The sequence below is a fragment of the Cibotium barometz genome, chromosome 32 (genome assembly GCF_041138505.1).
Source record: "Cibotium barometz isolate CiBa-2024 chromosome 32, ASM4113850v1, whole genome shotgun sequence".
Lineage (NCBI taxonomy): Eukaryota > Viridiplantae > Streptophyta > Polypodiopsida > Cyatheales > Cibotiaceae > Cibotium > Cibotium barometz.
Window position 1 is genome coordinate 33,706,743 of NC_141077.1, and position 24,246 is coordinate 33,730,988.

A 24,246-nucleotide genomic window follows, 5' to 3' on the forward strand; every position below is an offset into this window, starting at 1 on the left:
AGCCGTGGTTTAGCTTGGCCTTTCACCGGCAATCTAATGATGGGACAGAGAGCAAGAACAGGATCATGATACCAATTGGGAGGAGTTTTCGCCATTGGTGGAGCATGTCATCAATGATACGAAGAAGAGTTGATAGATGATAGGGGGTACAGAATGGGCAGAACAGGTGATTTTTCGTTTGTACACAAGAGGCTCTTGTCGAAAGAAACTTGTCCCAGAATCTCCTTAAATTCAAAGATTCTCTGAGTCAGTAAGCTGTTTGGTTTGTTGAAGGCCAGTTTGTGTATGCGTCTCCCATTTTGAGAGCTTATTGCTTGGGGCCCTATTGTAACATCTTTCCCCGTCTACTCGTACTTGAGGCCCATTGTAACAGGGTTTGCCCTGAGTAATTCACTGATTTAAGTATGATATGGAAGAATAACATGTGTGTGAAAATATGTAATCGATGTGTAAACACTGCCTTATGGGCTGTTCTCCTGTGTTTAGATATTGTTTTATTCCAAAGGTTGGATGCAATACTTTGTGGAAGCACAGGTTTGATGTATCTAGATCTGGTGTGCACACAGTCAGTCAATATCAATAACCGGGGAAGCGGCTTAACAAGCTAAGATTGTTTGCATGTTTTATAGGCATTGTATCCCAATGTCCATGCATAAAAATCAAGACACACGTTTACATGACCTCAACAATCGTACATGACTCTACCACTATGAAAGCTCTTCGCAGATGCACAAACACATCTTCTCATCTTACAAAGCAATGTCTTTAGTTGCCATTCATAGGCATTGCCCAATTTGATGCATGACCAATCACCATCCAGATGACACATCAAATCTTCATCTGAACTCGTACCATGCACGATCCATATGAGACATCAAGCACCATAGTTTCCCCTATTGGTAATAATCAAATGAGTGGCTGTTCCGATAGTGTTTGTATTGATTACACCCATCTTGTCTGTCCATGAGGGATGGACGAGCAAAATTGCTCATTCAACTCCTCCCATCCCACGGGAGGGGAACGTTTTGTAGCCAGTGTGAGTCGACTTTTCCATTACCATGCCTTTTGAAGAGAGAACAATATGATGTGATAAGCATTCAGCTGCCTACTAGTTTTGCTGCTAGTATAGAATAGTCCCATGATGCTCAGAAATCTTGATGATTCCTTCGTATCATGTTGCTGTTTTCCAGGAAAGAAGAGGAAGGAACGAATGTCAGTGGAAGCTTTTTGCAAAGCAAGGAATGGTGCTAAATGCTCTTTTGAACTCCGATGATATATCTACCAGCTTTCCCCAAAGTGGTTGTTCCAGTTATTTGAAGGCAAAGCACACGTTTGGAAATGAGAAGTCTGATCCACAGGTAAACCATGGGGATGAATGATGCTGGACTTCCGTTTGGTTATTTTTCCTCTTGAAAACATTAGTGAATTATTGACTTCTTGTTTCTCTTTTAAAAAAAGTTACCATGCTTTGAAACATTAAGTTTGGCATTTTTATCCGATTCTAATCATTTTTTTTTTGGCGTATTGATTCAAACTCTTTCTTTGATGAGAGTTAAAAAAATGAGTATGAGAGAGAAATGAAATGATATATTAACGTCTCTAAGAGGCCATAATGGCCTATGAGACCAAAACTGAGAGTACATCTGAAGTTGGTGTCTCATCAAAGAGAACAACCAAATGAAACTAAAAAGTACAATAAATTGAATATCTTACAGTTATAAGAACTGTAAGTAAGACTCCTAGATGATACTGAGTAGAAAATACTGGAAAACGTATATCAAGTAGATCCATGTATGCTGATCAGTTGAAGTGCTGCCCTCTCCTCAGATCAAGCATCTCTGCCATGGGGCTGTCTAGAATGGAGAGGTCGTAGAAGCGAAGTAGGCACCTCCGATGTCAAGCAATAATGGCTCTGATCTGGCGATGGTGAGGATGCCGTGGTCGGGATCCTAGTGGGCGTGGCTGACGAGCAAGACATAAGACGACTGCTCTATCAGTGGTGACTCCTTGGGAGCGTGGCTGGTGCACTGATGGCCCGATGGAGGAGATATCAGGAGGTGTGTGGGCTGGGCTGTTGGTGTTGGTGCTGGTGTTGGTGTTGGTGCTGGTGCTGGTGTTGGTGCTGAAGAAATCTGTCAGGATCCTCTGTCTAGGTACATCATGGCTCAGTCTCCTGTCTGCCAAGAGGGTCTCTTTGTGTCTCCTGAGCTCAAGTAGGAACAATCCTAGGCATCTTTGATCCTCAAACTCCATGACCCTGTGTAACTGCCCAAAACCCTCTCGGAAGAGGCAGTGATATCTCCCTCGGATCTCATAATAGACTGTACATCGGCAAATGTAGTGCTCCTCTGTCTCTGCCTCCTGGTAGCATAGCTGACAAATGCTGTCATCCGAGATCTGATGCACATATCGCCCTATCTCAATCCGCAGCCGGTGTGATGAGGTCCGGATCTGTCCAATGGCACAACGTATCCCATGTCATAGGTGTACATCCATGTACGCCGTGCGGGTGATAAAATCATCTGATGAGAGGTGTAGAAAATGGCTCTTGTAATGAGCCATTTTCGTGCCTAAGGGCTCAAGGGGACTAGTCCATGTCCTCTCTGTGTCCACTCTGACGATATCCATTCTAATCACGCGGTTCTGCTCTGAGCGGGTGACATCCGAAAATGGACAATCCAGGCTGTACTGAAAGGGTGGGAGTGCTTCTATCCGCAAACCATGTAGGTCAAACCATGATCTCATCTGAGCATACCAGCAATGAGTATCTCCATCCTTTGCCAACTGTATGGATGAGGTCAATGCCAATTGGGAGTACCTCTGATGAGGGAGGTCCCATAGCCGCTGTAAAAAGGTAACTGCCTGGTATAGGGCCTCGGTCACTACTGGTGCGGCACCTAGCTTAGCCCGAACAAGCTCATATGGTACCGATGATTTGCTCCGAATCATGCGGGCAATCATCATAATCAGTGGTCTCTCCATATGCCTCCATCCCTCATCCGTCCCTCTGTGAGATCTATGATGTATGTTGGGCCCCCAAATTGGAGCTCTGTACAGGAGGGTCGGTGTGATAAGTGTATCAAATAGCCACAATTTGGTGCACGGCTCCTGAAACTGTATGTGTGCACACTTCCTCTCAAGTGCCACCAAGGTTGCATGCCCTTGAGCTAATCTAGCTGTAGCTGCCTCCTTCAAGAAGAAATGCGGTCCTATGAAAGTAACAGTAACTCACGAATAGACATATGACCTGATGTACTCAACCGGCTCCCCTCGGAAAGTGAACTGAGGCTTTGATCTCGTCACCCATGCCTGTGTGGTGTTAAACACTATAACCAAGGTTCACTGTCAGATCTCTATCCGCACAGAATGCCTTTAATGCATCCAGATGTCTCTGTAATCCCTCCGGAGAGTCTGAGATTAGAACAATATCATCAGCATCATATATATATATATATATATATATATATATATATAGAGAGAGAGAGAGAGAGAGAGAGAGAGAGAGAGAGAGAGAGAGAGAGAGAGAGAGAGAGAGAGAGAGAGAGAGAGTTGTATTAACGTCTTCAAAAGGCCAAAATGACCTATGAGACCAAAAGGTTACGTCATATCCATGAGGTACATAATCCTAGGTACAAAATAGTAATAAAGAAAGATAACAAAAATCTAGAACTTTAAAATCTGGTGTAGGTACATGATCAGAGAGCTCTCATATCACCCTAATACATCCCTCATGGGCCGCTGTGACATGGTGCTCAAGGTGGTAAAACTGAGCCGGCACGAGAAGGTCGTGCGATGATGGGAGACGATGGCCTGGATCTTCGTGTGGTGGCATGGCTGTGGGCGAGGGCCATGGGGTCTGGGGTGTTGAGCTCTGCATAACTCAGTGGCTTTGTCGAGTGTCACACCTCTCGAACGAGCTCCTACACTAGCCTGTGGTCTGGGTATGATGGGTGGATCAGCCCTCGAAGTGTTGGTATGGAAGAAGTCAATGAGAGCTCCCTGTGCTGGTCCTCGAGCAAGTATAGCTGATCTGGATCTCACTAAGGACTCCCTGTGTCTACGGAGCTCTAGAAGAAAAAGTCCCAGGCATCTTTGATCCGGGTAGTCCATGATCTTGGAAAGTGGTCCGAACCCAGCTTGGAAGAGGCAGTGGAACCTCCCCCGAATCTCATAGTACACGGGGCATCGGCATATGTAATGGTCCTCTGTCTCGGGCTCTGTGTGACAGAGCTGTCATATCCTGTCCTCTGGTGCGGCCGCCCTAGGCCCATATCTGGCAGTCTCCACTCTCAGCTGGTGGGACGAGGTGCGGATCTGGCCGATCGCACATCTCACCCCAAAGGATAGGTGTATGTCCATGTAGCGTGGACGGATGATGAACCCAATCCTCTGTCAGCCATAGGAGGTGATCTCTGTAGAAGGCCATCTTTGTCCCCAGTGGACGACTAGGTGAACTCCATGTCCTCTGAGTATCCAGTCTGACAATGTCCTTCCTGATAACCCTGTTCCGCTCTGTGCGGCTGAGAGCAAATGACCGGGCCTCTATGCTGTACTGGAAGGGGGGAGTGCCTCCATCTGCATACCGTGCATGCCAAACCAAGTGCCTACCTGTGCATACCAGCACTCTGTATCTCCCTCAAGTGTCAACTGTCTCGAGGACTCCAGGGCTAGCCGGGGGTATCTATAAAGTGGAAGCTTCCATAGCCTATGGCAGTATGTCACTGTTTGGAATAGAGCCTCTGTCACTATCGGTGCAGCCCCCATTTTTGCCCGCACAATCTCATGTGGCACTGATGGTTTAATCCTAATCATGCGTGAGATCATCGCCACTAGGGGCCTCTCCATCGCCTTCCACCCATCATATACCTCCTCTGTATCTGTCTCGGCTGGCTCTCTCCTCTGTCTCCTCCTATGGTATAAGCTAGGACCCCACATGGGGGCACCATACAGTAGTGTAGGTGTAACTAGAGTATCAAATAGCCAAAGCTTCATCCTTGGCTCCTGAAACTGTATCTGTGAGCATTGCCTCTCTAGCGAGCCAAGGGCTGCATATCCCCTTTGTCTCGGCTGGCTCTCTCCTCTGTCTCCTCCTATGGTATAAGCTAAGACCCCAGATGGGGGCACCATACAGTAGTGCAGGTGTAACTAGAGTATCAAATAGCCAAAGCTTCATCCTCGGCTCCTGAAACTGTATCTGTGAGCATTGCCTCTCTAGCGAGCCAAGGGCTGCATATCCCCTCATCAATCTAGCGTCCGCTGCCTTCCGCATCGAGAATTGAGGTCCAGCAAAAGTGATCCCAAGGTATACATACGAGGTAACATACTCAACAGGCTCTCCACTGTATGTAAACTGTACTGCAGATCTACTTATCCACTGTGAGGAGGTGTTAAAGATCATGACCTTAGTCTTTCCAAGGTTCACAGTAAGGTCCCAGTCCTCGCAAAAGGCCTATAATGCATCCAAATGCCTCTGCAGCCCCTTTGGTGAGTCAGAAATAAGAACAATATCATCTGCATACAAGAGGATCGGTATCAGGACTCTTGCCAAATGTGCTCCTGGTCCTCCCAGTCTGTCTATGTAATCCGAGATCTCGTCAATGTATAGACCAAATAGAGTAGGAGACAAGGGGCAGCCCTGCATCACCCCGATAGTGCTGTGTATGATCTCTGAGTCACCTCCTGGAGCCCGTACTCTGCCTGTGACTGACTCATAGAGTGTAATGATCCCCCATAGCATCTCTGCTGGCACTCCCATATCCTGCAGTCTCCTCATCAGTCTGGGCCGCGGGACAGTATCAAAAGCTTTGCGGAAATCCACAAAGCAGCAATATATCCATTGCGCGTGAGCTCTCCCCTCCTCAATGATCCCCTGTAGTGTAAAGATATGATCTAGTGTGGAGTGCCCTCTCCTAAAGCCTGCTTGCCTTGGTGCTCTGAGTCTCTGCTCCTCGGACCATCTACTAAGCTCATGCTCCAAAATCGAACCATAAATCTTGCCCAAGGTGTGACCAATCATGATAGTCCTATAGTTGTTGGGGTCCATGGGGTCACCTGCTTTCAAGATAGGTACAATAGTATTCGATGACTAGCTGACAAGGAAGCCTTCACATAAAGCCCCGTTAAACATGTGAACCAGTAAAGGGGCTAGCGTGTCTCTAGCATGGGAGAAATGCTTGGTGAGGAGTCCATCATGATCTTGTGCTCTCCTAGTTTGCATCCTGTCAATAGCATCTCTCACCATGTTGAGGTGAAAGAAGGAAGAGTGTGGGGGACGAGGTTCGGGTGGATGGGGGAGAGGTGGCTGCTCGGGGACATGGTAGAGAGAGGTGGCATAGGTGTGCCAGGTGCTGGGTGAAGTAATCAGAGTTGGAAGGCGATGATCTTGGAAGATCCTCTAGGCCTCCTTACAGTCCCTTCCAAGAAATAGCTGGTATAGCTCCTGCTCAAGCCTTGCTAGGTAGGCTCTCTTCTTTCTCCGTGTGAGACGTCGAAAGATCACTCATGCTTGCTGGTGAGTGGTGGATCCTAGTGCCATCTCCCGATGTAGACGTGCTTGGGTATCACGACATTCCTCGTCGTACCAGCTATTCTGTGGGACAGTCCCTCTTGGTAATGTAGGGGTGGCTCTGGAGTGTGGGAAGGCGGCTGCAACGGACGTATGGAGGGTGGCTGAGAGGTGTGTAGTAAGCTCATCAAGTGGGATGTGGGGGTCAAGGTCAGAGAGGATGTGGTAGACATGATCAGAATAGATGGAAGAGGTCTCTTTGGTGAAGTGGTATCTCGGATGGTGATGGGGCAAAGCAGGTGGTTGCATGGTATATCGGCATGTGAGTGAGAAGGCCAGATATGCATGGTCGGCTGCAACACCGATGGGGCGAGGAGAGATGGTAAACTCCGAAATGAGTGGGATCAAAGAGAGGGATCCCATTAGGTAGTCCACTGTACTAGCTCCATGTCCGAAGGGGTAGGAGGTGAAGAAGTTGGATCTAGGCCATCTAGCCAGGCCATTATAAATGGCTAGCCTATGAGCCCGGCCGAGGGCAAAGAGACACTCTCCATAGTCTGTGCGGGTTGCTGTATCTCGTGATGTGCGCTCCAGATCTGTACCCATCGTGTCAATCTCCTGGTACATGGGATCATCTGTCTCAAAGAAGGGTACCTGTGCACCTGCGGTGCGGGCATTGAAGTCTCCAGCCAGGAGGATGTCCCCTAGACTGGAAAACTTCATAATGTCACCATAAAGGGGCAGGTACGGGGACTCTCCATGGGTGGCATATTTAGAATTGGAGGGTGCAAAGTAACACACTGCAAGGTAGATGTCTCGGGCCCACCCACAAAAACCGTGCGGCCTCATCCCGTCCGACCACCTGTATCACATGTTGAAGCTCCTCCCTGTATAATAAAGCCACCCCTCCCGACCCCCGGGTAGCCCCTACTGTGCGTGGGTGTGGGCGGTGAGTAGACTCCCATCTGTATCCTCTCACCTTTGGAAGCCGACTCCCCTGGCACTGATGAGTCTCTGTGTATAAGACCAAGTCTCTCCCTCTAAATGTCTCCTCGAACAGACCTGCATCTGTTCTTAAGGCGCCATTGCAATTCCAAACCGCAATCTCTAGCTTGGTCTCATAGGTCTCGCACCGTCATTGGGCACGTCGCTCGGTGATGATCACCCTCCCATCTCTGTACACTGCCCATTTCCCTGCCTTCCGTCCAAGATGCGTGGCATGCATTCCCTCCTATGTGCCACCTGTGCTAGTGTGAGATCGTCTTCGAGGTAAGTCTTTTCTCCTTTTAGTGCCCGTCTTTTGGTAAGGAATGCTTGCCTCGCCTCTAACCCTACAAACTTGAGGATGAGTGCGCGTTCCTTGGTGGTGTCTTTGCCTACCCTCCATGCCTCGACGAAGGGGGTATGAGAGAAATGAAATGATATATTAACGTCTCTAAGAGGCCATAGTGGCCTATGAGACCAAAACTGAGAGTACATCTGAGGTGTCTCATCAAAGAGAACAACTAAATGAGACTAAAAAGTACAATAAACTGATTGTCCTACAGTTATAAGAACAGAACTGTAAGACTTCGAGATGATACTGAGTAGAAAAGAAAATACTAAAAAATGTATATCAGGTAGATCCATGTATGTTGATCAGTTGAAGTGTTGCCCTCTCCTTAGATCAAGTATCTCCGCCATGGGGCTGTCTAGAATGGAGAGGTCGTAGAAGCGAGGTAGGCGCCTCCGATGCCGAGCAATAATGGCTCTGATATGGCGATGGTGTGGATGCCGTGGTCAGGATCCTGGTGGGCGTGGCCGACGAGCACGACATAAGATAACTGCTCCATCAGTGGTGACTCCCTGGGAGCGTGGTCGGTGCCCTGATGGCCCAATGGAGGAGGTATCAGGAGGTGTGTGGGTTGGGTTGCTGGTGCTGGTGCGGAAGAAATCTGTTAGGGTCCTCTGTCTAGGTACATCATGGCTCGGCCTCTTGTCTGCCAAGAGGGTCTCTCTGTGTCTCCTGAGCTCAAGTAGAAACAATCCAAGGCATCTTTGATCCTCAAACTCCATGACCCTGCGTAACGGCCCAAAACCCTCTCGGAATTGGCAGTGATATCTCCCTCGGATCTCATAATAGACTGTACATCGGCAAATGTAGTGTTCCTCTGTCTCTACCTCCTGGTAGCATAGCTGACAAATGCGGTCGTCCACGATGAGAGAGAGAGAGAGAGAGAGAGAGAGAGAGAGAGAGAGAGAGAGAGAGAGTTAGTTGTATTAACGTCTTCAAAAGGCCAAAATGACCTATGAGACCAAAAGGTTACATCATATCCATGAGGTACATAATCCTGGGTACAAAATAGTAATAAAGAAAGATAACAAAAATCTAGAACTTTAAAATCTGATCTAGGTACATGAGCAGAGAGCTCTCATATCACCCTAATACATCCCTCATGGGCCGCTGTGACATGGTGCTCAAGGTGGCAAAACTGAGCTAGCACGAGAAGGTCCTGCGATGATGGGAGATGATGGCCCGGATCTTCGTGTGGTGGCATGGCCGTGGGCGAGGGCCATGGGGTCTGGGGCGTCGAGCTCTGCATAACTCAGTGGCTCTGTCGAGTGTCACACCTCTCGGCCAAGCTCCTACACTAGCCTGTGGTCTGGGTATGATGGGAGAGAGAGAGAAAGAAAGAAAGAAAGAAAGAAAGAAAGAAAGATTTTATTAACGTCTTCCAAAAGACCGAACTCGGTCTATGAGACAAATCAGTGTACCTGTGTGGGGTATCCTCTGTCATCCCAACAAAATGAAAAAATACTGAACTAAAAAGCTGAATCTGGGTGTGCAATAAGTACAATGAGTGGGGGAGGTGATGGAGCTCTACTACTAGGAGAATGCAAAGCTATATGCATGGAGTATACAATCATGATATGCAACCTAGCTAGTTCCATCTTGTACCGGGGGTATAGAATGGTATACATCAATGAAGGGGGTGTCCACAGCTCCCTGAAGAACATGCCTGGGTCTCTGAAGCGAGCCAGTTGCTCTGCACCCTCTCTGTGAAACTGAGCTTTGATCTCTGTCATCTATCTCTCTGGTATAGGCGTGGTGTCCGAAAGCCAGGTGTCCTCTGTCTCCTGTGGGCTCTGAGTGTCTCTGCTCTCTGGAGAGTAATTCCCTGCTGTGTAGGGGCTGGGAGTGGGATGGATCTCTGAAAAAATGTAGTAATCTGTGTCTGTCGTCCCCCCTCTGGAGCTGTCTGAGCCTGTAATGATGTCTCTATGTGACGTTGTATGTCTAGAATGAATCTCGCCAGTATGCGCTAGTTTGCTGCCTCAAAGATTTGGCGTAGGGAATGTGCCTCTCTCTCATGGCTATATATGCTCTGTATCTGCATACATAATGCTCCTCACTCTCCACCTCCTCTCTGCACAATCTGCATACCCTCTCCTCTCGAGGGATCCGTTCTGCTCTGCCAGTCTCGATCTCCAATCGATGTGATGAGACTCTAAGCTGACCAATAGCTACTCGGGAGCCGTGTGGTAAAAAGTCCTCCATGTATCTAGGCCTCTCTATAAATCCATCATCAGTGATACTCATGAAGTGATCTCTGTAGTATAGCATCTTCGGTGGAAGAGGCTGTGTAGGTGATATCCACGTCTCTCGTGTATAGAGCTGCCATAGGTCATGTCTCAATACTCTGTTCCTCCCACTATGAGAGACGGATATGTGGTGCATCCGTGTCATACTGGAATGGTGGTAGATGATCCATGTCTAGGCCATGCTGTGAGAACCAATGTGTGACCTGTGCATACCATGATCCTCTGTCTCTTGCCTCAGCCAGCTGTCTAGATGCCTCAAAAGCTCTGTATGACAATCTGTCCTGTGGCATCTCTTTGAATCTGTCTAGCAGGCATATAGTCTGTGTCATGTGCACAGTGTGTATCTACCGTGTGCTATACGCATGCAAGACTAGTTTCGAGGCTTGGGGAAGCTTGGAACTAGGCAGGCTGATTGACGAGCTGAGTTAGGGAAATACTAACGGGCGGGCACCCAAGTATGGACGGGCGGGCGGCCAAGTGTGGACGCCCGATGATCGGCCAAGAGCCTATAAAAGGGTGGCCAAGGTTAGTTATTGTACTATAGAGAGTCTCGCGAGTTTGTGAGAGCTCTATGGTCTTGGAGCCTGGATCTAGTGCAGACGTGCACCTGCTTTGTGCAGTCGAGGCCGACAGCAATCTCGAGGCCCGCGAGGGCAGCATCGTGGCGGTATGGGACGTCGCGAGGAGGAGATTGGTCGGTACGTCATCCTAGATAGCTCAGCTCGTGGCTCGGTGGGGACAGCCAAGACTGTGTGCTTGTCCACGGCTGTCATGGTTGGGAGGTGAGTCAGGCCTACACCTCCTTGCTTGTTTGTTTGTTCGTTTGTTTGCAGGGTTCGAGTTTCGAACCAAGATCGATCATGAGGGGATCCGTGGGGATTTGACAGTGGTATCAGAGCATACCTCGTGAACAAGCAAGTCGGTAGGTAGAGAAGATGATGTCGAAGAAAGGTATGTGTTAAAAACTTGCTGTTTTTTCTGTACATACTGCTGTTTTCAGAATAGCATGTGTTTTTTCTTCATCAAAGAGACCCATGTTGATGGGAGATGGTAGTCTTAGAAGGGTCGTTTGCTTTGCAAAGAAGAGGAGAGTTTTGTTTGTGCAGTCACATGAATTGCAGGGAGAGAATCAGAAAAAGCATGTTGCTTTTCGTTGAACGAATGAGCGAGAGAGCACACGTGTGAGAAGGTGGATATGCGGGCAGGTTTGTGCGTTGGCGGGAGACGCTGGTTGGCTATCGGAGGCTGGCAGGCAGGCGCATGTGTCTGCGTAGCCAGGCGGCCAGGCCTACCAAGCCAGGCGGCCAGGCAGCCAGGCTCACGTAGGCGCCTTGGCCTACACAGCTAGGCGACCAGCCTAACGCGGCTGGCCTAATGCGGCTGGCCTATCGTGGCTGGCCTAACGCGGACTGTGCAGGCGCAGAATAAAGGTCAGCAGACGTCGACGGGCGAGCAAGCGTTGGCAGGACAGCATGCGCCGGCAGCACATCAAGTGACGGTAGTTGATGACGCCTGCAGACAGCACGTTGGCAGCGCTAATCCGGGAGGAGGAAAAAAAAAAGCAAGGAAAGCACGTTTTTTAAAAAAAGCTTTCGTTTTTTTTTGAGTTTTAAATTTTTTTTAAAGGTTTAAAAACTCCTCCAAGGTTTCAAAGTGTTAATTTTTTTTTAAGAATATAGAATATATATATCCATATATATATATTCAAGAAAAAAAAACACAAAAGCAAAGCAAAAGCTAAGCCCAGCTTTTGGAGATTTTTCGCTTTTGGGAAACCTTTATAAACCCCCTCTAGTGGGCTTCTTGCCACACATCTCTCAAGTTTCAAGCTCTCCAGCTCTCAAGTTCCCTTGCACTTTCCTTGTGCAAAGATCGAATTTTCTCTCCATGTACCCTCTTCACGATGTCGACCCAAGAATCGGAGTTGGAGCCCCTTGTGGAACGCGAAGGCTTGCCGGCTACGGAAGATACCGATGCCGATCTTTTTGACGATTTTGTGTCAAAATCAGATTTCCAAGAGTTCAAAGTAGCTCTCGAAGCTTCTTCGTCAGAACGTCAGGCACAAATCGCAGCCCAGATGCAAGCTTTGCAGAACTCCATCGCTCTATTGACCACTACCCTCTCTACTTTCTCGGGTATGGATACCTTGGCTTCAGCTTTAGGCCCCAATGTTACTCCGGAACCGTTCGGGGGCGAGCAAAAGCAGCGAACCAAGGAGATCGTGGACACGTGGCTACACAAGTGGCAGGTTCACTTTCAGTTTCATCCATATGATGATGGAAAGAAGATCCAGTTAGTAGCAGGTTTCCTGTCCGGCAAAGCTTTGCTTTGGTGGAAGGAACTCAACCCTAAGCCAACGACTTGGGCACAATTTGAAGATATCTTCAAGAAAGAATTCCTCAAGAAAGAGGATGATTACGATGTTGTTGCCCGATTTTCAGCTTTGACCATGACCTCGCAGCACCTCACTTATGAGGTCTACCTCCAGAAGTTTCGTGACTTGCAGATGAAAGCTACAAAGATGGATCCCACTACTCTGTTGGGGTTTTTCGTAGCTGGTTTACCAGACTCGTACCGATTACAGGTTAAAAATAACAAATGTAAAACTTTGGACGAGGCCATCCATTCAGCTCATATCTATGATGATACGATGGTCTCTTCCAAGTCGAAACCCGTTACCGAGCAGGGGAACAAGCATAAACGAAAGTTCTCCGCACCTATAGCTAACACGACAGAAGGAAAGTCTTCGGACCAACCTTCGAAGAATTCAAGTTCCACCAGCAAGAAGAAACGACTCCTTAGGGCTTTGAAGCTCAAGAAGGAAGGACGTTGTTTTATCTGCGAAGAAAAAGGACACATGCGTAATGAGTGCCCGAAGCAAAAGGGTACCAAGTCAAACGCTGGACCCAAGCCAAAGGCAGCTAACCAGTTGTCTTTGATAGGTACGTCAATTACTGTACTTTCTCGCACTAGTACTTGTTCTGATTGTCTGTTCAATTCTAAGGTATTTGGCATGCATGATCTTCTCTGAGTTTATGGAGAAGTGAATGGCCATAAGATTCACATTCTTTTAGACCCTGGCAGTTTGCATAACTTTGTTAACTACAAACTTGTGCAGAAATTGAGTCTTGATACGACACTCAGCGACCATACCTATGAGGTACGTCTACTTGCGGGAAGGCAAGTTTGGGATCGCAAGGTGGAGATGCTTCCAATCCAGATTCAGGACTACAAAGATACTCTGGAATGCTATGTTATGCATCTGGAAAATGTAGACTTGTTATTAGGGATTGAGTGGTTTAAGACTCTTGACGTCCAGATAGATTGGTCTAGTCATATTTTTTCTTTTCAGCATAGAGACACCAAGTATAGTATTTTAGGTGATTGTATTCATCCCTCTTAGGGACCTCTTGTAAATACAATTGATTTTGGGAATATAATGGATTCTTCTTTGTATACCGCTTTCCATTGTGTATTGATTCCACTTTCTTCTTTTCTCATCCCTTCCATGGATGTGAATGAATTAAGTGTGTTTGAAAGCAAAGAATTACAGAAGATACTTGATTCATTTCAAGATGTATTTCCTAAGGAACTGCCATCGGGTTTACCACCTGAACGGGCAGTAGATCATCGTATTGACTTGATCCCTGGTGCTCATCCTGTCAGTATTCCACCTTATAGGATGAGCCAAGCTAAGGAAGATGAGTTGGCTAAACAACTCGAAGATTATTTGAGGATGGGCCAGATCCGTCCAAGTAAACCACCTTGGGGTGCATCTGTGTTGCTTAGGAGAAAGAAGGACAATACCTGGAGGATGTGTATAGATTACAAGAGATTGAACAAGCTGACCATTAAGAACCGTTATCCTCTCCCTAGATCATATGACCTGATTGACCGGTTAGCAGGAGCGAAATATTTCATGAAGATAGATTTACGTACTGGCTATCACCAGATACGTATTCATGAAAGGCATGTCGAAAGAACCGCCTTTCGGACTAGGTATGGCCATTACGAGTTTCTCGTATTACTTTTTGGGTTAACCAATGCTCGAGCCACTTTCCAGCAAATGACGAACGATCTTTTTCGTGAACATTTGGGGAAATTTGTGGTGGTGTTCCTGGATGATATTTTGATTTATAGTCGTACTCTTGAGGATCATGTCAGACACCTCACGGTTGTCTTATCTATTTTAAGACAGAATCGACTATATGGTAAGTTGAGTAAATGTGAGTTCTTTATGATTGACATCATTTACTTGGGACACAAGATCACTAGAGATGGATTGAGCATTGACTATGACCGAGTTCAGAAGGTTTTGGACTGGCCTATTCCACGAACAGTGAAACAACTTCGTTCTTTTCTCGGTTTTGTTGTTTTTCTTCGGAAATCTGTACGGGAGTACTCTCAGCTCACACTACCGATGACCGACTTATTGAAAGGTCGTGGACGTAAGTCAAATCAGCCTATCACTTGGAATAACGATTTGGATATGGCCTTCAGACTTTTGAAGGATAAAGTCAAGGAAGCACCTATCTTAGCATTGCCTGATCCTAGTCGGCCTTATGTTCTTGAAACTGATGCCAGTGACTATGCTATCGGGGCTGCTTTATTTCAAGATGGTAGACCGGTTGCTTTTGAAAGTAAAAAGCTAGACGACACTCAATCTCGTTGGCCAACCCTTGAGAAGGAGCTTTATGCTGTGATTCATGCTCTCAAGGTTTGGAGACATTATTTATATGGCTCCAAGTTTGTGGTATTGACTGATCATCAGTCAATCAAGTATGTGTGTGATGTGGATGATTTTAGAGGAAGGAAAGCTCGTTGGGCAGAGTTAATGCAAGATTTTGATTTTGAGATCCGTTATCGGACAGGGTCCATGAATAGTATTGCAGATGCGCTTAGTCAGATTAGAGAGGTGAATACTTTATCGTTCACCGAGATTTCTACTGACTTATTTCAGTCATTAAGAGGGCTTTGCAAGACTGATAGTTATTTTGGTCCATTTTGGCAGAAGATCCAGGACGGGAGCTCATTGATTGACCAAGACTTGGTGACTGAGCAGTCTACTATTCAGGCTGCAAGAGGCCAGTGGATGATTCGGAATGGTTTGCTATTCCGTAATGACAAAATTTGTGTACCACAGATCCCGGACATTAGGTCCAAGATTCTTAAGGAGTGTCACGACGCCCCTTCTGCTGGACACCCTGGGGTACACAGGACACTATCATTAGTGAAACACACTTTTTATTGGCCAAAGATGAAAGGGTATGTAGAAGATTATGTTCTCAAGTGTCAGATTTGTCAGGTAAATAAAGCTGAACACTTTAGACAGGTTGGGTTGTTGCATCCTTTGCAAATCCCAGGTAATAAATGGGAAAGTATTTCCATGGATTTTATTACCGGATTGCCAAGAACACATCAAGGCCACGATTCTATTTGGGTTGTGGTAGATCGCTTGACAAAAATGGCTAGATTTTTACCGACCCGGAAGACTATTACAGCTACGCAATTAGCACGGCAGTTTATCGAGCAATTGTTTGGATTGTACGGGTTACCGCAGGACATAGTCAGTGATAGGGACTCTAAGTTTACGAGTGATTTTTGGAAACTTGTTTTTGAAAAGTTGGAAACAACTTTGAATTTGAGTTCCTCTGATCATCCTCAATCTGATGGCCAGACTGAAAGAGTGAATTAGATTTTGGAGGATATGCTTCGAGCATATGTATCCAAAAGACAGAGTTCATGGGAGGATTATCTTCCTATGTTAGAATTTGCATATAACAGTACTAAGCATACGAGTACAGGTTTTAGTCCTTTCATGCTTATGTATGGTTTTCAACCAAGATCACCTGTTACAGTAGGATTCTCAGGGCTTCAGCATGATGCAGCACGTAATTTTTTGCAAGATATGCAGGAAATGTTACAAGTTGCGAAGGAATCTATTAGAAGTGCTCAAGACCGAGACAGGTTTTATTCTAATAGACATCGTTCACCCAGAGAGTTCTCTGAAGGAACGATGGTGTATTTGTGAGTTTCGAAAGATTCCGACACTTTACAGATAGGTCGATCTCCGAAATTATCCCCTAGATACTGTGGACCATTTCGTGTTACACGACGAATTGGTCCAGTTGCATATGAATTGGATTTGCCTTCTCATGTGAAAGTTCATCCTGTATTTCATGTCAGTAGACTTAAGGAAGTACTGGGTGGAGCAGATCAGTTAGTTACTCCTCAAGAAATTATAAATGTCGAGGACATGACATTTGTTCTGCACGAACCTGAAAGATTCTTGGATTTTGTGAAAGAAGATTGCGTAATACGCTTATCACGGAATACAAGATCAAGTGGAAGGATCGTGTTGAGGAGGACGCTACATGGGAGACATTGACTACTCTTCAGAGAGATTACCCTGGCTTTTTAGTGAGCTCAGGAGTGAGCTCTTAGAGGAAGGGGAGTATGTCATGTGCACAGTGTGTATCTACCGTGTGCTATACGCATGCAAGACCAGTTTCGAGGCTTGGGGAAGCTTGGAACTAGGCAGGTTGATTGACGAGCTGAGTTAGGGAAATACTAACGCGCGGGCACCCAAGTATGGACGGGCGGGCGGGCAGGCGGCCAAGTGTGGATGCCCGATGACCGGCCAAGAGCCTATAAAAAGGTGGCCAAGGTTAGTTATTGTATTATAGAGAGTCTCGCGAGTTTGTGAGAGCTCTATGGTCTTGGAGCCTGGATCTAGTGCAGACGTGCACCTGCTTTGTACAGCCGAGGCCGACAGCAATCTCGAGGCCCGCGAGGACAGCTTCGTGGCGTTATGGGACGTCGCGAGGAGGAGATTGGTCGGTACGTCATCCTAGTTAGCTCAGCTCGTGGCTCGGTGGGGATAGCCAAGACTGTGGGCTTGCCCACGGCTGTCATGGTTGGGAGGTGAGTCAGGCCTGCACCCCCTTGCTTGTTTGTTTGTTCGTTTGTTTGCAGGATTCGAGTTTCGAACCAAGATCGATCATGAGGGGATGCGTGGGGATTTGACAGTTTGGAATATGGCCTCTACCATCATAGGAGACGCAACAAACTCTGCTCGGATAATGTCATGAGGTACTGACGGTTTGCTGCGTACCATGCGTGCCATCATGAGGGCCTGTGGTCTCTCTATCTGTGTCCACCAATGGGTTGCAAGTCCTGGCGCCCATACCACTGCTCCATACATCAGTGCCGGTGTGACTAATGTGTCAAATAGCCACCCCTTCGTCCGGGGCTCTTGAAAATGCGCCTGGTGGTACTGTCTCTCTAGCATAGCCAATGCTGCATATCCCCGTGTCAATCTGGCTCTGGCTGCTGAATGCATGGTGAAGCGCGTAGCTGCTGCACAGAAGGTAATAACCCCTAGGTACACGTATGATATCCCCACCTCCACCCGGAGTCCTGCGAGAGTGAATGTCAGCTGACTCTTGCCCTGTCGCGATGTATGAAAGACCATAACCTTGGTTTTCCCAAGGTTCACAGTAAGACCCCTCTTTGTGCAGAAATCATCGAGTGCATGTAGATGTTGCTGAAGACCTCCTGGAGACTCAAACACTAATATCATCAGCATAAAGCATAATATATACTGAGGTACCTGCTAGATCAACTCCATCTCTGCCTCCCCGTGTAATGAAGTCAGCCACCTCATCAATGTATAACCCAAATAGCGTGGGGGAAAGTGGGCATCCTTGCTTCACACCAATGGTGCTAGCAATAGTCTCGGACATACCTCCTGGGCATCTGACTCGCCCAAAAACTTGCTCCTATAATGCATAGATGCCCCATGTCATATCTGCTGGTATGCCAAGAGACTGCAGGCGCTGAAAGAGCCTCTCTCATGGTACTGTGTCAAATGCCTTGCGGAAATCCACAAATTAGCAATAGAGCTTTCTCTTCCTCACTCTGGCCTGATCAATCATACATCTCAAAGTGAATACATGGTCAGTGGTAGAGAAAGCTCTCCTGAAGCCTGCTTGCCTTGATGAGCGTAAACCTGCTCACTCAGCATATAAGCTAAGCTCTCTTGCTCCAACACTGCACCATAGAGTTTGGCCAACACGTGGCCAACCATAACCATCTTGTAGTTGTTCGGATCGAGCATATCCCCTGTTTTGTGGATCGGCACAATGGTGTGCATCGTCCACTCCACAGGCAAACCCTTTGCTAGTGCGCTGTTAAACAGGTGTGCAAGAAAAGGAGCCAAAGAATCTACTGCATATATGAGATGCTCACCTTGTAGGCCCATATGGTCGGCGGCCCGTTCATGTTGTAGGCGGCGGATAGCTTCCTTTACCATCGAGTGGGTAAAAAAGCTAGCTGTGGTAGGTCGAGGCTCCTGTGGGCTGAGGTATAGGTGGCTGCTGTGGGGCGTGGTATAGGTCCTCTGCATATGTGTGCCATGTCTGTGGGTCTGCAATTGGTGTCAGTGTCCGGGGCTCTTTGAAGTGCCGCCATGAGATAGGGCTATCTCTACTCATGAAGAAATGGAAGATCTCTAGCTCCTCTATCTCTGCGAAGGCCCGCCTTTTGCGGCGAGTAAGTCTCCTCATCTGTCTCCTCGACTCCTGCTCTGTGATGGCTCCCAAGGCTCTCTGTATACGGAGCCGTGAGTATAGGGCTCTACACTCGTCATCATACCATCTGTTCTGGGGCATAGTCCCAGATCTCGCAGGCTTTCCTGAGTGGACACGATGTGGGAAGCTCTGTAATGCAGCCGTGTGTAGGAGTGACGCCAGGTGGGCAGCTGGGCTATAATGGTATCCATAGGTGCCAGGGGATCCATGAGTAGGAGCCCGTCCTCTACTCTGCCAGTGTATATGTCTGCCATGTCATGTGTGAAGTAGATGGCAGTGTGTGGCGTCGGTATGTGGGGGGCTGGTGATACTGGTGATCCGGCTAGTGAAAATGCCAAGTATGTATGATCTGCCCCAATAGGACGAGGTGGGATGGAGAATGAGGTGACAAGCTGTGATGCCTCCAAAGACCCCATAATGTAGTCCACCACCGTGCCTCCGGTCCGTGTATGACCCCCACGTGGGAAACATGTCAGCCCTCCTGATCCCGGTCACTGTAGCATCCAGAGACCCCATAATGTAGTCCACCACCGTGCCTCCGGTCCGTGTATGACCCCCACGTGGGAAACATGTCAGCCCTCCTGATCCCGGTCACTGTAGCATCCCGTTATAACTAACGAGACGATGCTTGGCTCCCAACTCTAGTAAGTGGTCCCCATAATGTCCTCTGTCTGGTCCAGTGTCCTCTGATGCCCGACTAGCCCCTATCTCCTCTGGATCCACAGGGTGGAGGATCTCCATGTCATCATAGTCATACACCTCACACTGTCTGCTCTGTGTGTGGGCATTGAAGTCACCCGTAAGAAATACTTCCCCTAGTGTAGAATAATGCATAATCTCCTCTGACAGACAAGTGTATGGTGAGGCTCCTGTCTCCTCTTCCTGTGGCATGTCCTCTGTAATGACATAGGAGGATCTTGATGGAGGAAAGTAACATAGGGCTATGTATATAACCCTGTCCTGTGAGAGCTGTAAGCTGATTCACATGTATTTGGCCTCTGGATCCTATGTTACCACTCTCAGTCTCCCCTGTAGCTCCCGTCTGAATAGAATTGCTACTCCCCCCGACCCTCTCAAGGTACCCTTGTCTCTGTGTCAAAAGTATGATGTCTCTCCCCCCCCTATAGTGAACCATTACAGTTCCATACTGCCATGTGTATCTCTGTCAGTGGCCTGGTCTGTGTCCCATAGGCCCCAAACCGCTAATCCATGGGCCGGCCATCAATGATGACCCGACCATCTCGATAGAAGGCCTTCTTGCCTTCTCTCCTCACGTGTAAGACTTGTGGCATGCAAGCACTCCTATGCTCTAGTTGCATCCTCGTGAGATCATCATCCAAGAAAATAGGAGCTCCCTCTAAGCCTTGTAGTATGACCCTCTTCCTCATGAAGGTGACCCTCTCCGTCTCTCCTGCAAACTGTAGGATGAGGGCTCGCCTGCGTGTTGAGTCTTTCCCGGCTCTCCATGCTTTGGTGAAGGGGAGAGGGTCCTCTTCCCTGTAGCCTAGCTTCATGCATAGAAGCTGTCCATCTTTCTTGGGAGTGGAGTTGGGTGTCTCGGCTATACCTGTGACTCGAATGTTGAGGCGGCGAGCATGCCTCATCTTCTCCTCCTCAATGGTGGTGTGAATGATTTGATGTTCTTCCCTTTGAGTCTCCTCCCTCACTTCTTTGCGGATGTTCTTCTTCACCACCTCAACCCATCCTGACTGCTTGGCTTCGTGTTTTCCCTCCATGTCCTTTGTGATCTCCTTGGAGATCTCTTCTTTGATGGCCGTGAGTGTTCTCATTGATCTCCCCTTCTTTCTTCTCGGTGTTCTTGACGGCTACCAGTTCCACTTTCAATGCACTCACCTCCTCCTTGAGTGTTGTGTTCTCTTGTTCAAGGTCTGTGACCCGTGCTTTGAGGGCCATGATGTGCCGGTGTAGTTTGTTCTCCACCTCATTGAGGTTGGAATCGGATGTCTTCTTATTCTCCTTGATTAGTGCCTTCATTGCTGTCTCGAGGGCCTCGAGTTTCTCTTGGAGACTCGGGGCCATTCCTTGAGATTGAGGAGAGGGAGAGAGTTATGTTGTTGCCTTGGGGGCCTGAGCAAGGGTGCGAGGGGAAAGGGGGATGCAGGGCTTACCGGACATGAAGGCGGGCCAGCATAGCGCCAGCAGTAGTGGGTGCTAGTGGCGAACAGAGAGGGCGGCTACGCACATAGGCGCGAAGCGAACAGGGAACAGCGAAGTGAAGCAAGCGGCGATCAGTGCAGGGAAAAGCGGGCGGCGACTAGTAGCGAACAGCGAAACATGGGCGGCGAGGGCAGAGACGAGGGCGAACAGTTGCGGGCGGCAATAGTAGAGAGATTAACAGCGAACAGGGGCAGCGAGGGTAGAGGCGAACTGGGGCGGTGAGAGCAGAGGCGAGGGCGAGGAGGGTAGGCGAACAGGGGCGAAGAGAGAGAGAGAGAGAGAGAGAGAGAGAGAGAGAGAGAGAGAGAGTCTACTAAAGACCCAATGGGCCTGTGAGACCAAAGTGGTACAATAATGTCCATGGCATATCTCATCATGGAATGGAAAATAAAACAGAATGAAAACATAAATATAATGAGAGAGAGAGAGAGAGAGAGAGAGAGAGAGAGAGAGAGAGAGAGAGAGAGAGAGAGAGAGAGAGAGAGAGTCTACTAAAGACCCAATGGGCCTGTGAGACCAAAGTGGTACAATAATGTCCATGGCATATCTCATCATGGAATGGAAAATAAAACAGAATGAAAATATAAATATAACGAGAGAGAGAGAGAGAGAGAGAGAGAGAGAGAGAGAGAGAGAGAGAGAGCTCTGTATTAACGTCTACTAGAGGCCGAACTCGATCTATGAGACAAATCAATGTACAACTGTCAATGTCTTCTGGATGTCCAGAAAAAAAAGGACAAAATGAACATGAAATAAAGTATGAAAGTATTGAGCTATATATATATATATATATATATATATATATATATATAGAGAGAGAGAGAGAGAGAGAGAGAGAGAGAGAGAGAGAGAGAGAGAGATTTTATTAATGTCTTCCAAAAGACCGAACTCGGCCTATGAGACAAATCAGTGTACCTGTGTGGGGTATCCTCTGTCATCCCAACAAAATGAAAAAGTACTGAACTAAAAAGCTGAATCTGGGTGTGCAATAAGTACAATGAGTGGGGGGGAGGGGATGAAGCTCTACTACTAGGAGAATGCAAAGCTATATGCATGGAGTATACAATCATGATATGCAACCTAGCTAGCTCCATCCTGTACCATACTGGGGGTATAAAATGGTATGCATCAATGAAGGGGGTGTCCACAACTCCCTGAAGAACATGCCTGGGTCTGCTCTGAAGCGAGCCAGTCGCTCCGCACCCTCTCTGTGAAACTGAGCTCTGATCTCTGTCATCTCTCTCTGGTATAAGCGTGGTGTCCGAAAGCCAGGTGTCCTCTGTCTCCCGTGGGCTCTGAGTGTCTCTGCTCTCTGGAGAGTAATTCCCTGCTGTGTAGGGGCTGGGAGTGCCAGAGTGGGATGGATCTCTGAAAAAATGTAGTAATCTGTGTCTGTCGTCCCCCCTCTGGAGCTGTCTGAGCCTGTAATGATGTCTCTATGTGACGCTGTATGTCTAGAATGAATCTCCCCAGTATGCGCTGGTCTGCTGCCTCAAAGATCTGGCGTAGGGAATGTGGCTCTCTGAATAAAATGGGATATCTCTCTCTGATGGCTGTATATGCTCTGCATCTGCATACATAATGCTCCTCACTCTCCACCTCTCTGCACAATCTGCATACCCTCTCCTCTCAGGGGATCCGTGCTGCTCTGCCAGTCTCGATCGCCAATCGATGTGATGAAACTCTAAGTTGACCAATAGCCACTCGGGAGCCGTGTGGTAAGAAGCCCTCCATGTATCTAGGCCTCTCTATAAATCCATCATCAGTGATACTCATGAAGTGATCTCTGTAGTATAGCATCTTCGGTGGAAGAGGCTGTGTAGGCGATATCCATGTCTCTCGTGTATAGAGCTGCCATAGGTCCTGTCTCAATACTCTGTTCCTCTCACTATGAGAGAGACGGATATGTGGTGCATCCCTGTCATACTGGAATGGTGGTAGATGATCCATGTCTAGGCCATGCTGTGAGAACAAATTTGTGACCTGTGCATACCATGATCCTCTGTCTCCTGCCTCAGCCAGCTGTCTAGATGCCTCAAAAGCTCTGTATGACAATCTGTCTTGTGGCATCTCTCTAAATCTGTCTAGCAGGCATATAGTCTGGAATATGGCCTCTACCATCATAGGAGGCGCAGCAAACTCTGCTCGGATAATGTCATGAGGTACTGACGGTTTGTTGCGTATCATGCGTGCCATCATGAGGGCCTGTGGTCTCTCTATCTGTGTCCACCAATGGGTAGCAAGGCCTGGCACCCATACCGCTGCTCCATACATCAATGCTGGTGTGACTAATGTGTCAAATAGCCACCGCTTCGTCCGAGGCTCCTGAAAATGCGCCTGGTGGCACTGTCTCTCTAGCATAGCCAATGCTGCATATCCCTGTGTCAATCTAGCTCTGGCTGTTGAACCCATGGTGAAGCGCGTGGTTGCTGCAGAGAAGGTTACCCCTGGGTACATGTATGATGTCACCACCTCCACCTGGCGTCCTGCGAGAGTGAATGTCAGCTGACTCCTGCCGTGTCGCGATGTATGAAAGACCATAACCTTGGTTTTCCCAAGGTTCACAGTAAGACCCCTCTTGTGTGCAGAAATCATCGAGTGCATGTAGATGCTGGAGTAGACCTCCTGGAGACTCAGACACTAATACAATATCATCAGCATAAAGCATAATATGTACTGAGGTACCTGCTAGATCAACTCCATCTCCGCCTCCTTATGTAATGAAGTCAGCCACCTCATCAATGTATAACCCAAATAGTGTGGGGGAAAGTGGGCATCCTTGCTTCACACCAATGGTGCTAGCAATAGTCTCGGACATACCTCCTGGGCATCTGACTCGCCCAAAAACCTGCTCATATAATGCATAGATGCCCCATGTTATATCTGCTGGTATGCCAAGAGACTGCAGGCTCTGAAAGAGCCTCTCTCGTGGTACTGTGTCAAATGCCTTGCGGAAATCCACAAAGCAGCAATAGAGCTTTCTCTTCTTCACTCTGGCCTGATCAATCATACATCTCAAAGTGAATACATGGTCAGTGGTAGAGAAATTTCTCCTGAAGCCTGCTTGCCCCGATGAGCGTAAACCTGCTCGCTCAGCATATAAGCTAAGCTCTTGCTCCAACACTGCACCATAGAGTTTGGCCAACACGTGGCCAACCATAACCGTCTTGTAGTTGCTCGGACCTCTAGAACCTTAGCAGGGGGGAATTGGCTATTAGACTCATATATCCGCCACCTTGGTGTTTGCTTTTTTGAGAAGCTTCCTGAGGATTTTCTTGAAGATTGGGTATTGATTTCACTTGGATTTGAACTTGGACTTGGACTTGGACGTGGACCTTGTTTTGGGTTTGGATTTGGATTTGGATATTAGAATTGGATTTGGATTCATTG

The 24,246-nt window shown here is 47.8% G+C and overlaps 2 protein-coding genes across 3 annotated transcripts in view; one reads left to right on the forward strand and one right to left on the reverse strand.

Moving 5' to 3' along the window:
• The window catches only part of LOC147620111 (tetratricopeptide repeat domain-containing protein PYG7, chloroplastic-like), a 108,918-nt gene that overhangs the window by 49,668 nt on the left and 35,004 nt on the right, over nucleotides 1-24,246 (forward strand). For both annotated transcript variants that reach the window (XM_086772300.1, XM_086772299.1), the window contains exon 2: nucleotides 1,191-1,358. In XM_086772300.1, the coding sequence (XP_086628426.1) occupies nucleotides 1,191-1,358 (168 nt within the window). The remainder of the gene's footprint in view (nucleotides 1-1,190; nucleotides 1,359-24,246) is intronic.
• Nucleotides 19,281-20,736, reverse strand: LOC147620112 (uncharacterized). Its single transcript, XM_086772697.1, has one exon. The coding sequence runs from the start codon at nucleotides 20,466-20,468 to the stop codon at nucleotides 19,881-19,883; it is 588 nt and encodes a 195-aa protein (XP_086628823.1). The 5' UTR covers nucleotides 20,469-20,736; the 3' UTR covers nucleotides 19,281-19,880.